Here is a 15,801-nt window from a genome sequence, read left to right on the forward strand (position 1 = left end):
ATGTTTTACAGTTTGGTCTTCTCTAGTGGAAGACGTATTTCTGCAGACAAGACAACATACATGCACATCTAAATCTAACAAAGGTACTTTATGCCCTTGATATAGGATTTTTAGAATTCCTACATTGCTGATAAAAATCCATTCTATTAATCCGAATAGGACAGTGGCAAAAATTCTCAACAAAATCTGCAGTGTGTGAATTAAAACATCCGATGTCGGAATTCAGCCTTAGAGGACGAAAAAAATGGCAGCTTTCATTTAAAAACAGTGTCACACCAGTTCGGAGGTTGCATGCAGTACTGTCAATCAGCTCCATTCACTTTAGTGATACCAAATCATAGATAACCTCTAGAAAGAAGCAGGGCAGAATTGAAAAAGGGGTGTCCCCCTCCCCCCCAATTCTGAACACCACAACATTTGTAGCCATCTTCCCAGGAGTTCACATCACAGTCGGCTGTCAGGGTTGCCACGTTTTCCTTAAAAGGGACTGTCACAGAATGACTGTTGAAACCAACCAAGTACAGATGCTTGGTGCTTCACGGCGGGGCCACTCAACTGCCCCCTTCCCCTCTGATTGACAGCTCTGGCTTCATAAAGATAAAATACACTGCGTGCAGAATTATTAGGATCACATGATACTTTTTTATACATGTCCTACTCCAAGCTGTTCAGGCTTGAGAGCCAACTACCAATTAAGTAAATCAGGTGATGTATATCTCTAATGAGGAGGGGTGCTGTCTAATGACATCAAAACCCTATATAAAGGTGTGCTTAAGTATTAGGCAACTTTCTTTCCTTTGGCAAAATGGGTCAGAAGAGAGATTTGACGGGCTCTGAAAAGTCCAAAATTGTGAGATGTCTTGCAGAGGGATGCAGCAGTCTTGAAATTGTCAAACTTTTGAAGCGTGATCACCGAACAATCAAGCGTTTCATGGCAAATAGCCAACAGGGTCGCAAAAAGCGTGTTGGCCAAAAGAGGCGCAAAATAACTCCCCATGAATTGAGGAAAATCAAGCGTGAAGCTGCCAAGATGCCATTTGCCACCAGTTTTGCCATATTTCAGAGCTGCAATGTTACTGGAGTAACAAAAAGCACAAGGTGTGCGATACTCAGGGACATGGCCAAGGTAAGGAAGGCTGAAAAACGATCACCTTTGAACAAGAAACGAAAGATAAAAAATCAAGACTGGGCCAAGAAATATCTTAAGACTGACTTTTCAAAGGTTTTATGGACTGATGAAATGAGAGTGATTCTTGATGGGCCAGATGAATGGGCCAGAGGCTGGATCAGTAAAGGGCAGAGAGCTCCACTCAGACTCAGACGCCAGCAAGGTGGAGGTGGGGTACTGAAATGGGCTGGTATCAAAGATGAACTTGTGGGACCTTTTCGGGTTGAGGATGGAGTGAAGCTCAACTCCCAGACCTACTGCCAGTTTCTGGAAGACAACTTCTTCAAGCAGTGGTACAGGAAGAAGTTGGTATTGTTCAATAAAAACATGATATTCATGCAGTACAATGCTCCATCATATGCCTCCAACTACTCCACAGCGTGGCTGGCCAGTAAAGGTCTCAAAGAAGAAAAAATAATGACATGGCCCCCTTGTTCACCTGATCTGAACCCCATAGAGAACCTGTGGTCCCTCATAAAATGTGAGATCTACAGGGAGGGAAAACAGTACACCTCTCGGAACAGTGTCTGGGAGGCTGTGGTGGCTGCTGCACGCAATGTTGATCGTAAACAGATCAAGCAACTGACAGAATCTATGGATGGAAGGCTGTTAGTGTCATCATAAAGAAAGGTGGCTATATTGGTCACTAATTTTTTGGGGTTTTGTTTTTGCATGTCAGAAATGTTTATTTCTAAATTTTGTGCAGCTATATTGGTTTACCTGGTGAAAATAGCACCAATCTAGCAACATATAGACCACACATAAGACAACAAGTAAAAGGTGACCGTACCTGCAGTGTAAGGAACCAGAGACCCACTACACCAGAAGCATGTTTCACAGTTAGATACTTTGTCCATATTAAGATATTGGTTACATAAAAAACTTCCTTCTCACCCCCAAGGGGGGTGGTCTTTGTTGTCCTCTCTCATTCTTGGGTCCTCTACCAGAGGCCTGGGAGTTTGAGGGTTCTGCACAGGATCTTAATTGTTCCCAGCATTGCACTTTTCTGGGCAGAGAATTCAGATGTTGCTACACATTTATATTAAATATTTATATTAATTTCTTTTTAATGATTTACAAATGTTTTTTTTTTTTTTTTTTTTTTTTAGAAGAATATAAGTACCTCCAAATCAACTCTACACAAGTTAACATTCAGACAACTGGGGTTAATGGAAGCAAAAAAAGTGGCTTAGTGTATGTTTTTTTTTTTAAGCTACCCACTTTTTGGAGCTGACAGTCCACAATCACGTCCATTCATTAGCATTCCTGGAAAGCAGCAAAGGCAGCTCAAACTGGCCAAGATATCTATGGAAAATCATCTGTACTCTTCTTATCCCAGCATTTTAGCTGTGCTCCAAACGTGGAGGACTTTTAAAAAGTAATATTCTCCTTTATGTGCCCCAGCTTCACTAAAAAATCTCCTTAACTTACATAGGAGCCATACATTTCAAGCAGAAATTAAAATCTCAATATGTACAGTGGGTATGGAAAGTATTTGGACCCCTTTAAATTTTCACTCTTTAAAAAAAATAAATAAACTTAATTTCTTTCTCTCATTAACACCTTCATGATGGAGCCTTTTTAGTTTTTAGCTCCCCCTATCCAGAGCCTTAATTTCTATTTTTCTGTCAACATGGCCATGTGAGGACTTGTTTTTTGCAGGACAAGTTGTACTTTTGAACGATACCATTGGTTTTACCATGTCTTGTACTAGAAAACGGGAAAAAAAATTCCAAGTGTGGCGAAATTGCAAAAAAAGTGCAATCCCACACTTGTTTTTTGTTTGGCTTTTTTTGCTAGGTTCACTAAATGCTAAAACTGACCTGCCATTGTGATTCTCCAGGTCATTACGAGCTCACAGACACCAAACATATCCAGGTTCTTTCTCATCCAAGTGATAAAAAAAAAAAAAAAAAAAAAAAAAAAAAAAAAGTGTGCAATTTTCCGATACCCGTAGCGTCTCCATTTTTTGGGATCTCGGGTCTAGTGCAGATGCTTTCTTTTGATCGCTCTTTATTGCAGTTTAATGCTGCAGCGACCAAAAAAAAAAACACGTAATTTTGGCGCTATTAATTTTTTTGGCTCTACAGTCTAGCAATCGGGGTAAAAAAAAAACCCAAAAAATCCTGACGTGTGCACATACCCTTAAACTGCTAGAAGCTGGCACAACTTGATCGCCTCTGCTACATAGGAACGACGCTCAGATTGCTCCTATATAGCTGAATTCCTGCATTGCTATGAGCGCCGACCACAGGGTGGCGCTCATAGCAATCCGGCATCAACAACCATAGAGTTCTCAAGGGGACCCCTGATTGTCATGCCGATGCATCGCTGACCCCCAATCGTGTGACTGGGGTCAGGGATGTGCGCATTTTCGGCCTGACTGGCAGAAGCGCTAGTTAAATGTTGCTGTCAGCGTTTGCAAGTGGCATTTAACTAGTTAAAAGCGGCGGGTGGATCGAGATTCCACTCGCCGCTATTGCACGCACATGTCAGCTGTACAAAACAGCTGACATGTCACGACTGATGTCGGCTCAGCGCCAGAGCTCACAAAGCAGGAGACATGACATTGGCCGACACTAGTACGGCGCGTGTCGTGAAGGGGTTAATGTACACTCTACACCCCATCTTGACAAAAAAAAAAAAAATATCACATGCTTTTTCCTGCAGCTTCTTTCCTGCCAAGAGAAGGTTTTTCTGCTGAAAAAACACCTACTGTGAACCTATCCTTAAGGTACCTTCACACATAACGATATTGTTAACGATATCGTTGCTATTTGTGACGTAGCAACGATATCGTTAATGAAATCGTTCTGTGTGACAGCGACCAACGATCAGGCCCCTGCTGGGAGATCGTTGGTCGCTGAACAAAGTCCAGAACTTTATTTCGTCGCTGGACTCCCTGGAGACATCGCTGGATCGGCGTGTGTGACACCGATCCAGCGATGTCTTCACTGGTAACCAGGGTAAACATCGGGTAACTAAGCGCAGGGCCGCGCTTAGTAACCCGATGTTTACCCTGGTTACCATGCTAAAAGTAAAAAAAAACAAACACTAGATACTTACCTACCGCTGTCTGTCCTCCAGCGCTGTGCTCTGCACGGCTCACAGACAGTACAGAAGGAGAGCAGAGAAGCAGAGCGCAGCGCTGGAGGACAGACAGCGGTAGGTAAGTATCTAGTGTTTGTTTTTTTTTACTTTTAGGATGGTATCCAGGGTAAACATCGGGTTACTAAGCGCGGCCCTGCGCTTAGTTACCCGATGTTTACCCTGGTTACCGGCATCGTTGGTCGCTGGAGAGCGGTCTGTGTGACAGCTCTCCAGCGACCAAACAGCGACGCTGCAGCGATCCGGATCGTTGTCGGTATCGCTGCAGCGTCGCTTAATGTGAAGGGGCCTTTACTCCTAGAAATTTATGAATAAAGGCCCCTTCACATTAAGCGACGCTGCAGCGATACCGACAACGATCCGGATCGCTGCAGCGTCGCTGTTTGGTCGCTGGAGAGCTGTCACACAGACCGCTCTCCAGCGACCAACGATGCCGGTAACCAGGGTAAACATCGGGTAACTAAGCGCAGGGCCGCGCTTAGTAACCCGATGTTTACCCTGGTTACCATGCTAAAAGTAAAAAAAAACAAACACTAGATACTTACCTACCGCTGTCTGTCCTCCAGCGCTGCGCTCTGCTTCTCTGCTCTCCTCCTGTACTGTCTGGGAGCCGGAAAGCAGAGCGGTGACGTCACCGCTCTGCTTTCCGGCTCCCAGACAGTACAGGAGGAGAGCAGAGAAGCAGAGCGCAGCGCTGGAGGACAGACAGCGGTAGGTAAGTATCTAGTGTTTGTTTTTTTTTACTTTTAGCATGGTAACCAGGGTAAACATCGGGTTACTAAGCGCGGCCCTGCGCTTAGTTACCCGATGTTTACCCTGGTTACCAGTGAAGACATCGCTGGATCGGTGTCACACACGCCGATCCAGCGATGTCTCCAGGGAGTCCAGCGACGAAATAAAGTTCTGGACTTTCTTCAGCTACCAACGATCTCCCAGCAGGGGCCTGATCGTTGGTCGCTGTCACACATAACGATTTCATTAACGATATCGTTGCTACGTCACAAATAGCAACGATATCGTTAACAATATCGTTATGTGTGAAGGTACCTTTAATAGTGTTACTATCTGGAGACAGCGTCCTATGTAAATAGTGGCATGGTCAATCAGCGATTTGTATCATATTGCATGGACATTTATTAGTAACCTGTAATTGTCAGTTTACACTAAAAAAAAAAACCGCAGAAGAATTAACAGGAACAGAACAATGCAAAGTTAAGAGCAAAGATGCTCCAGAACTACCGAATCGGACAGGTTAGGACTGGTGACTTACCCACTGCACTCATTTTTACTCATGGCCACGGTGTGCAGATTTACCATTTTCACTGACTAAAAGCCAGACGAGTTGTCCGGCCTTATGATATTGCTGACTTATACTAAGGGGATCAGATCAGGAACAGTCCGCACCCATTCATCGGCTAGTCTCAGCTCCGACTGGATGAGCACCATGTACTGGTGGTTGCCAAGAACTGCCACTCAGCTGGTATTTGAGGCTAGGTTATCGATATCAAAACCAGGCAACCCCTTCACACAGGGTGATCATTTCTTGGATCGATCCTTCAAATACCTGCTCAGTTTGAACACCTGCAACGACCAACACTTCACTCATTTTTGCCTTTAAATCACATTTGACACCAACCTAAAAATATCTAAGCAGCACACCCACAATTACTGCAACATATAAAATCAGGTATTAAATGTGCAATTAACTTGCCACGAGCAATTAGCACTCAATACAGGCCCATGTAAAACTCTCCCCCATTGGTGCATACTTGGTAAAAATCTGGACAGAAAATCTGCGTATTACAGTAGAAGTGCTGTAGGATTTTAAGAAAATGTGAAGTCAGCAGATCAATTTATGCCAGGAGTGTTATTCTTTCCAATGCAAATAGACAGCCCATGTATATAATTTAGTAGTGTGTAATTCTTAAAGGAGTATCCCAGCAATTCATACAAAACTCCTGTATGGCAGCTGCTGGGTTGTTACATAGTGATGTACAGTGGCTCTAAGGCTACTTTCACACATCAGGCTTTTTGATTCAGGCACAATCCAGCAATTTTTGAAAAAAAAAAAAAAAAAAAAAAAAAAAACTGATCCGCTTTTTTACGCCGGATCCGTTTCTTTCCCATAGAGTTGTATATTAGCGCCAGATTGTGCCTGATGGCCAGACGTTTCATCCTTTTTTCCCCCGGATCCGTCCAAATAGTCGTTTCCGGCGGATGGAGAAAACGTTCACTGCAACATTTTTTGTCCGGCGGAAAAAAAAAAAACGCACAGTGACGGAACTGGCCAAAAACAAATGAAATGGAGGTGTGAAACAATGAATCCAGCGCACAAAGCATTTTCCATACAAAGCATGCAGATTTTCCCGTTCTGGGTCGGTCTCTCTCGAACCAGGAAGTAAAAAAAAAAAAAAAAATCCATGCGCATTAAAGACCGGATGCAGCTCAAAAACGGATCCGGCGCATCAGTTTTTCACAATTTGCGCCGTATACTTTTTTTTTTTTTTTTTTACAAATTGGTCGGATTTAGCCTGAAAACAAAAACCGGATGTGTGAAACTAGCCTTACACTACATGCTAAACCATGCATCGTTCTTGCATTTTGTCACACCCCATTTTCTCATTCCCAGCACAACAATTAGGGATTCAAAGACTTATTACTGAAGAAGCCAGGCTATACAAGCAAGAGGCAGAAGAGACCACCCCCCCCCCGTCCACATAAACTGTTAGCAGAAGAGATGTTAAGATCATCGAAAAAAGATGAATGGTGAAAGGTAAGCAGGATGCAGACATCAGTAAAAGACTAAAAAGAGTCATTCAAGCACATAAAGAACTTTATTGCCAAAAGATAAGTATAGAGATAGAAAGCGAACATCTGATGTAAAATAGAGATGACAGTTTCACCATAGAGTCAGAATGTTGAAAGACCCCAACAGGAACAGACTATCTGAGCCAGAACAGATCAAGGAAAGATGGAAAGTATACCAGGAGCACCTCTACAAAAATGACTCCATAATATGGGAAGACTGGAAATGGCAAATTGATCATCTTGAAAGAAAGTAGTCGCTGCGATAGGTCATCTGTCAAAAAACAAAGCACCTGAATGTGACAATATTCCAACAGAGTTAATAAAGTCTTCTGAAGCAGCAGCTGATATCATCACGTCTGTGTCAACCGATCTGGACAACTAGTTAATGGCCCAAGGACTGGACAAGATCAGTGTTTATTTCTACTATGAAGAAAGGAAATGCTAGCAACAGTGGAAACTATGAGACTATTGTGCTCACGCCTCATACCAGCTACATACTACTGCAGATCCTACAAAGATGGCTACAGCCTTACTTTGAAAAAGAACTGCCAGAGGAGCAAGCAGGATTCAGAAAAGGCAGATGATCAAGAGTTGTAATTGCTAACATTAGATGGATAATGGTAAAGGCCATAGAACAACAAGGAGATTATTTTTCATGCTTTGATTACAGCAAAGCCTAGGACTGTGTTGATCACCAGAAACTTTGGAATCTCATGAAGAGTATGGGTGTGAAGATCCATCTGATCAGCCTCATTAAGAACCTTTACATCAACCAGAAAGCAATAGTCCCGAGGAACACAGCGACATGACATGGTTCAGCGTAAAGAGGCGCCAGACAAGCCTGCATCCTGTCACCATTTCTCTTCAATTTATATGCAGAAGCTATTCAGGATGGTTGGACTTGTCAAAGAAATTAAAATTGCTGGACAAATTATCAAACATATTCAATATGCAGACAATACAACATTGATAGAAACAAGCGTAGATGGAATGAAGGACTTATTATAGAGTGTCAAGAAGAAAAAGCTCGAGCATGGGACTTCTACTCAATACAAAGAAGACAAGATGGACTACTGCCAGGTATAACCAGGACACATGAGATGGATGGAGACTAACTGAAAGTTGTAAAAGACTTCAACCTACTCACTGGAAGTCAATAGAATGGCGATGGGCAAATCAACAATGAAGTCACAGCGCAAGGTCTTCAAATTGAGAAACATTTCACTGGTGACAGACAGCACGTATATAGTCTGTTTTCTGCAGTAACATATGGATGCAGAACATGGACAATAAAGAAGAATCAAGGCCTTCAAATTGTGGTGCTGGAGAAGTATGTTAACACCAAGGATGACAAGAAGAATAAACAAATCAATTTCAGAACAAATCAAGCCAGTCATGTCACTAAGCAAGGTTCGCAAAGATATGACTAGCCAACTTTGGACACATCATACGCAAATATCAGTAACTGGAGAAGGACATCATCAGAACAGAAGGAACAAGGTGAAGAGGAATATCAGCAAACCGATGGCTTGATACAATCAAGATAATGGTGAAGACCCTGGTGGACCTAAGCTTGCACAAGATTGATCTTAGTACAGAGCCTTCATTCATCAAGATGCCATAGCTCCAGATCGCGCTAAAGGCCATTAAATAACTAAGGAATTATAAGCTTTGCATATAACTGAGGTTACCATCTCCCTATGCTGACAACTATACCAGGCTGCTCTCCTGACCTGTGTATTCACTTCACTACTGAAGATCACATCTCCACCCAACTGTGCATTTCATATTGTGCTCCCTCAATGCTGAGCCTCATACTGGTTCCTTTACCTACTATCCCCTGCAATTTCATTACCCTCCAATTATTCAGTGCTTTAACTACAGGTTGTAATTATAGACAGCAAGAAATACATATACTTTTGACCAATTCATACTGCTGGCATGACGACCTATTGACTGCACTTGTCAGCTTCATAATTTAAGATTGCCTCAAGTTAACTAGAAGGTGGAGCACTTTGATCTATAAAGATGTAACAGGGTTCTCCACCATAACATGAATTTTCATATTAACAAAGTTCATATTTTGTTGGGAGACTTCATTCATTAAAAGAAAAGAGCATGCAGCACTATTCTTGCCAACCAAGCAAGTCGAATCTTCACAGGACCTTTATAGGCCAATGGATCGGCAGGGTTAGCATCTGTATGCCATATGTGCTAAAGTGCTGTAGCTGCAGGTGCAAAAAAGGAAACCATACTAGTGTGAATTAAAAAAAAAAAAAAAAAAAAAAAGGGTATTAATTCGTCAGTCAGAAGAGACCCCTGCAGACATGGTCTACTCTAGAGCTTCATCAGACATACATATAATTGAATATAACATGCTGAGTAGAAGTTAAGAAGTTGTCCAGGATGGATAATATCAGACTGGTGGGGGTGAGACACTGGACACCCCCACGGTCAGCTGTACTCAGTTGTTGAACTACACAGCTCCATCAACTGCATAGTGGCCGTAGCCACTGCACATCTGCCCCCTATTGATGTGAATAGGGAGTGGCTGATTTGCAGAACCCATCAGTGGCTACTACGGTATGCGGTTATTCAAAAAAGATTACCGCACACTCAAGACTGGTAAGATGCAAAAGGTGTATGCCAATTTTATTGAAGAAAAAAAAAGAAGTGGTTGCCACATTCATATGCATTTGAAATAGACAAAAACCCGACGTTTCGACCCTCCCGGGTCTTACTCATGGGGTTACTCAAGTCCTTTAACATAGATGCATAATAGTGGCAGTGGTAGGGGGTGTACGACCGATCCCTTGTTAAGGCACAACCTCATAATAAAGCCAGTCCGGGCAGAAGTGTCCCGGGAGCACAGAATCTGGGTGGTGAGGGCCGTTAGATACCTAGGGGGTCTGAAAAGGGTCCCTGGGAGGATTAGTGGCGCATCCCGCACCTTGCTGCGATGTCCTGGGGGGGGGGGGGGGGGGGGGTCATCCTATCCTTGTACCAAGACTTCTAGGAGAGATGTACAGGGGTTGGACAAAATAATGTAAACATCTAACGTTTTGGCATCATAATCTTCAAACATGTGATAAACATGCAAACCGTAACATATGGTAATGTTTTATTAGTTTGTGTTATGTGATATGTGTATGTAAATTAACTGTTTGTTGTACATAATTGTAAGAACATTGATGAAAACCTAAAACCATTGGCAGACCTCTCAGATTTTCAAAGAGGCCAAATTGTTGGTGCTTCTATGGCAGGCGCTAGTGTAACAGTAAGTGACCGAATGCTTGGTGTGTCAAGAGGTACTGTCTCCAAAGTAATGACTGCGTTTGAAAGAGAAGGAAAAATGTCCGCAGCAAAGCACAGGTCCGGACAAAAGTCAAAGTTGACAGAGATAGTCGGACTCTAAAGCGAATTTTGAGAGAGGATCGCAAGACCACGGCTCCGAAAATCAGTGCTGAGCTCAATGAACACCTACAGAACCCAGTTTCCACGAAAACTATTTATCGGGAGCTGCACAAATCTGGATTCCACGAAAAAGCTGCAATTAGAAAACCGCTGCTCTCAATGACAAATGTTTCCAAGCGTTTAGAGTGGTGTAGAAACCTCCAGAATTGGTCCCTCGAGCAGCGGAAACATGTGATATTCTCAGACGTTTACCCTATTTCCGACATCTGGCCGAGTGTACATTTGGAGACAGCCAAAAGAAGCATTCCATCCAGACTGCCTTCTCCCAACCGGAAAACATTGCGGAGGTTCTGTGATGATCTGGGGTGCCATTTCGTGGAGATCTGCCGGGCCAATGATATCCCTTCATGGAAGAATTAACAGCTAAGATTATTTAGGCATTTTGGGCAACCAAGTGCATCCAATGGTTCAAGCACTGTTCCCGAAGGGGAACGCCATCTTTCAGGATGATAATGCACCAATTCATACAGCTAGAATCGTTAAAGCATGGCACGAGGAACATTCTAATGAAGTTGAGCATCTCATCTGGCCCCCACAATCCCCAGACCTCAACATTGAGCATTTATGGTCGATTTTAGAGATTCAAGTTAGACGTCGATTTCCGCCGCCATCGTCGCTCAAAGAACTGGAGGGCGTTTTAAAGGGAACCTGTCACCTGAATTTGGTGGGACTGGTTTTGGGTCATATGGGCGGAGTTTTCGGGTGTTTGATTCACCCTTTCCTTACCCCCTGGCTGCATGCTGGCCGCAATATTGGATTGAAGTTCATTCTCTGTCCTCCGTAGTACACGCCTGCGCAAGGCAAGTTCCTTTGGAAACAATTCACACCTTGTATAAATCCATACTTCGGAGAATTGAAGGCTGTAATCGCCGCAAAAGGTGGACCTACACCATATTAAACTAACTTTTGTTGATGTTTCCAGGGTGTTTCCCATTATTTTGTCCAACCCCTGTATTTCTGCTGTGAGAATTAGAAATAGTGAGTCTCCTCTGTGGTGGAGAACGGACACCCCAAATCTTCCCTGCTGCCAATGTAAGAGGTCTGTGGGAAGCTGAGGGACTACAAATCACAGGAAAAATGCAAGACCCCTCAACTTAGGTGAGCAATGGATACACTGGCAGCAGTAAATATTTGGGGGCTGTAGTCTATGTAACATTATGGAATGAGGCAATAGCCATGTTTGCTTTTCGGTAGGTAAATCCACAATGGCAAGGCCCAGAAAGTTTTACCTCACACCGGACACAATGTACAGTAAGGCTATGTGCACACGTTCAGGATTTCTCGCAGAAAATTCCTGAGAAAAAGCGGACATTTTCTGCAAGAAATCCGCAAGAAAACTGCATGCGTTTGCCGCTTTTTTTCCCCGGACACTTCCCAATGCATTTTGTAGTGGGAAATCCGCAAAAAAAAAAAAAAAACGCAAAATTAATGAACATGCTGCAGTTTTTACCACAATGCGTTTTTTTGCGGAAAAAAACGCATCATGTTCACAAAACATGCGGAATTCATTCTAAATGATGGGATGCTTATTGTATGCTTTTTTTGCGGTTTTATAGCGTTTTAATCGGGAAAAAACGCGAAAAAAAACGCAACGTGTCCACAAAGCCTAATACACACCTGGCACTTGTCTCCTCAAACAATCAGGTTTTGTTGTTTTCCTGTGCACAGCTATAGATTACACCACAAAACTGATAGCAGGAAGCGTCATTTTACCTCAGGAAATAAAGACATTTCCAGCAGGCCGTCAGGAAGGCGACAGACTGATCTGTCCATGAAGCATCGCCATCATGGAGAGAACCAGATTGTGTCAGCCAATATACAGGACTTTATTCATCTAGAAGCAGGGCACTGCCATACTCACGTCCCACCCCAGAGGAGCTCACAATCACTACATATCATAGGAGGGCACCAAGTCATAGCAACCACAGGAGGCAATAGCTTACCAGAAATCGGTGGATTTCAGCCATTTCTGCATTACTCTGATGATGCACTTCTAATCTCAAACAAGGCCCAAAGTGGATGTCAGCCATAATGGCAAGTACGGTACCCCCTGTGAAACATTCCCTGTCCAATGAAGACCAGCTGTGTGCACAGGAGAGGTGATAACTTGCTGATCAGTAACAATCGGCAGGGCGGCAGTATTTATGCCTGTGACACAACAGAGCGTCAGTGCTGGACTGCCGCCTAGCAGGCCCCTCCATGCAGGTCCCAGCAGTCAGACCCTTACTGATCGGCAACTTACCACCTATCCTGAGGATATGTAGTAAAGGGGTTGTCTAGTGAAGAGAACTTAATTGTGCTAAAATGCAGCCAGAAATAGAGATAAAGAATTAAACTACAGTCAGAAGATGTCACAAAACCCAGAACTGCTCTTACATAGCCAAAACAAGGCAGTCTGATTATGTGGTCTGCTCTGGCGAGTGCACAGAGGCCACTGACTGCCAGCTTAGCCATTACCCAGAAAACCACATAAGGTGGGACAGCCAAGAAGAGCATGTCAGCCACACATCAGGTCCTAGAGCTCCGGCTGTACTCACACTGCCACCACAGGATGGGTCGGTCCTGGCACTGGTACTGCCACATACCAATGAGCATGCCAGCAGCACCATCACAGATGACTGACTCATCCACACACCACAGAACCTGCACATGACACTGAGCCGCGGGGTGGACTGAGTATGACAACATATGCTCGAGCAGCTGCTGCTGTGTCATCTTGCAGGCAATAAGTCTGGTGTGGACATACATGAGGCCGGAGACTGGGGCATGGTGATCCTCGTACATGTGACCAGACATGCAGAGTCCCATCCACATCTGTCACTAATATACGACGGTAATACAGTCCTTACACACAAGAACGGCCATAGGCTGAAGCCTGTTGCGGAAATATCTCCGACGGGTAGGAAACTACTACACACAATGGATTGGACGCTGTGGACCTTTTCTTTTTTAGCCATTTCTTGGTGACCATCGCCAGATGACATGCTCTCAGACAATATTTCTCATTCGTGCACAAGAAAAAAAGAAAAAAAAAAAAAAAAAGAATATCTAGAAGCATTAACAGTCCGAAGTAGTGGTAACATGGCGAGGTACAGTCACATTCTCCTCTAATCTCTATGCCATGACAGCAGCTTATATCATGCACAGCTCAGTGCCCGGTGCCACCCGCAGACTGTGCCAGGCATTGTGTGCCCTCCTAGAACCAGAAACAGCTGCAAGTGGACAAAAGTTATTCACTACAAGGTTTGCGCTGGAGCTGAAAGGGTAAAGCCATTTTTCACAAGGTTGCAAACCTGTTGGTCTGGAGTGTCATCACATACTGTAAGAGTTCCTGGAAAGAAAGGCATGTAAGCAGTAAGAAATGTGAAATGCTCCATACCTGTCATCCTCACCATCAACAGAGATAGGTAAACCAAATACGGGTAAGAGAGGGTTTGTTAGCGGGTCCGTGATAGGAACTTTCACAAAAGACTTCTCAGAAATCTGGGGGATTGGCGGCTGAGGTAGGGGTTCAGACTTTTTCCGGTCATCGATGTGACCAGCCGATGGCTGGCCTTGAAATTGGCCAATGGTGGACTGTGGCAGACTGGTATGTACAGTGCTTGTACCTTGCACAGGTGGAAGCCCAACTGTCGGGATCAAGCTGTTACTCCTACTGACAGAAGTATGGCTACTCAATGGAGACTGGGCAAAAGTCAAAGGAGCAATTGGCATAGTAACAGGGGTAGCCGAGCCACTACTTGTTATTCCAGAGCTGGGCACACCGTGGGACGTGCCAGGGGCCATGGGATGGTGGCCACCAGGAATGTTTGAGAGCGGACTACTTCCAGTCACTTGGTGCTGACTTAGGGAGCCACCAATATGAGCCGGATGGCTCTGGGCAGTCGGTGCACTGGACACAAGTCCCGATCCCGGACTCGCTGAGTCCCCAGGTTTCGGATGAAGTCCTACCACTTGCGCATGCTGGCCTGGAAGACTGGCTGGGGCCCCAGGACCTATGTGAGCAGATCCATGTGGTCCATAGTCAGCCTGGCCAGAGGCCTGCGTGCCCGGCATATGCCCCTGGGTGTAGGTGAACGGGCTGCCAGACACACTGCCGTGCTGCTGGCTGATGCCGCCTGGCGGTGCCTTGCCGTTGTGCCCGCTCTGGGCATGGATCTGCCCCATCATGTGCTGCGCTCCGGGGTACACTGCTCCCCCTGCAGGCTGCACAGGGTGCTGCTGGCCCGGCGGCAGCTGGGACCCCGCAGGCAGGGCAGTGTCAGACTCCGGGCCGTGGCCCGCATGCACCGAGCCCCCGGTCTGGCCCAGGCCGCTGTCCCGCTCCGCAGTGTGATCGTGGTGGCGGATGGAGTCCGCAGTCCTGGTGATCACGGAGCCGTCAGAGTCCCGGTCGTAGTACTCGGTGCACGTCCAGCGCCCCCGCCGGTACGGCTCTCCGGAGCCGTGGTCTAGTTTGATCACTCGGAAGCGAGAGCTGCAGGCGGCCGTGCCTGTGGCGGGCGAGGCCGGTAGTGCCGGGCCGGGCGCTGGGGGGCCTCCGCCCCGGGCCTCCTGCGGCACATTGGGGGACGTGGTGCCGGGGGTCTCGGCGTCCCCCACGTTGTTCAGCGTCTCCTCGGACGAGCTCCGCTCCACCACGTCCTCAGGCCCGTAGTCCGTGGCCCGGGACACATCGAAGATCTCGGAGGAGACGTCCTCGGTGCGGGACTCGTCGGGGTCGTCCAGGCTCTCGGTGTCCTCGGTGATGCTGCTGGCCGCCTGCGCCGTGGTCACGCTGGTGATCTGGAAGCAGCTCTTCTTCTTAGCCGGCATCTTGGACATGATGAGGGCAGAGCCGGGACGCGTCCCCGGGAGGCAGGAAGCGGCGTCCGCCGGGGTCAGCGCCTCACACTCCGGGCGAGAAGCGGCACAAGTCCCGGGGCCGCCCCTAGCGCAGCGCACTCATGTCTGCGGCCGCCGGGAAGGAGGAAGGCTCCGTGCTGCAGGCCCGGATAGGCCCGGCCTCCTGTCACCACAGTCCGGGGATGTACAGGCCGCTGGCTCCTACACACGGGACTGCCGGCTCCAGCCTCGGCGGGAGGCCAGAGGAGGGGGACAGGCCGCGGCTCCCCGCTCGCCCCTACCTGCAGTCCACAGCGGCGGACATGTCAGGATTAGGAGGTGGCGCCGTCCTGTGCCCGAATCGCTGAGAGGAAGTGAGAGCCGCCGAGGAGGCTGCAAACTACAAGGGACAAATGTCT

At 46.1% G+C, this 15,801-nt stretch overlaps 1 protein-coding gene across 2 annotated transcripts in view; it reads right to left on the reverse strand.

Annotated features, from left to right (window-relative positions):
• The window catches only part of TSC22D2 (TSC22 domain family member 2), a 63,529-nt gene extending 47,728 nt beyond the window's left edge, over nucleotides 1–15,801 (reverse strand). For both annotated transcript variants that reach the window (XM_069727534.1, XM_069727533.1), the window contains exon 1: nucleotides 13,938–15,801. In XM_069727534.1, the coding sequence (XP_069583635.1) occupies nucleotides 13,938–15,382 (1,445 nt within the window). In that variant the 5' untranslated portion in view covers nucleotides 15,383–15,801. The remainder of the gene's footprint in view (nucleotides 1–13,937) is intronic.

The sequence above is a fragment of the Ranitomeya imitator genome, chromosome 5 (assembly GCF_032444005.1).
Source record: "Ranitomeya imitator isolate aRanImi1 chromosome 5, aRanImi1.pri, whole genome shotgun sequence".
NCBI classification, from domain to species: domain Eukaryota; kingdom Metazoa; phylum Chordata; class Amphibia; order Anura; family Dendrobatidae; genus Ranitomeya; species Ranitomeya imitator.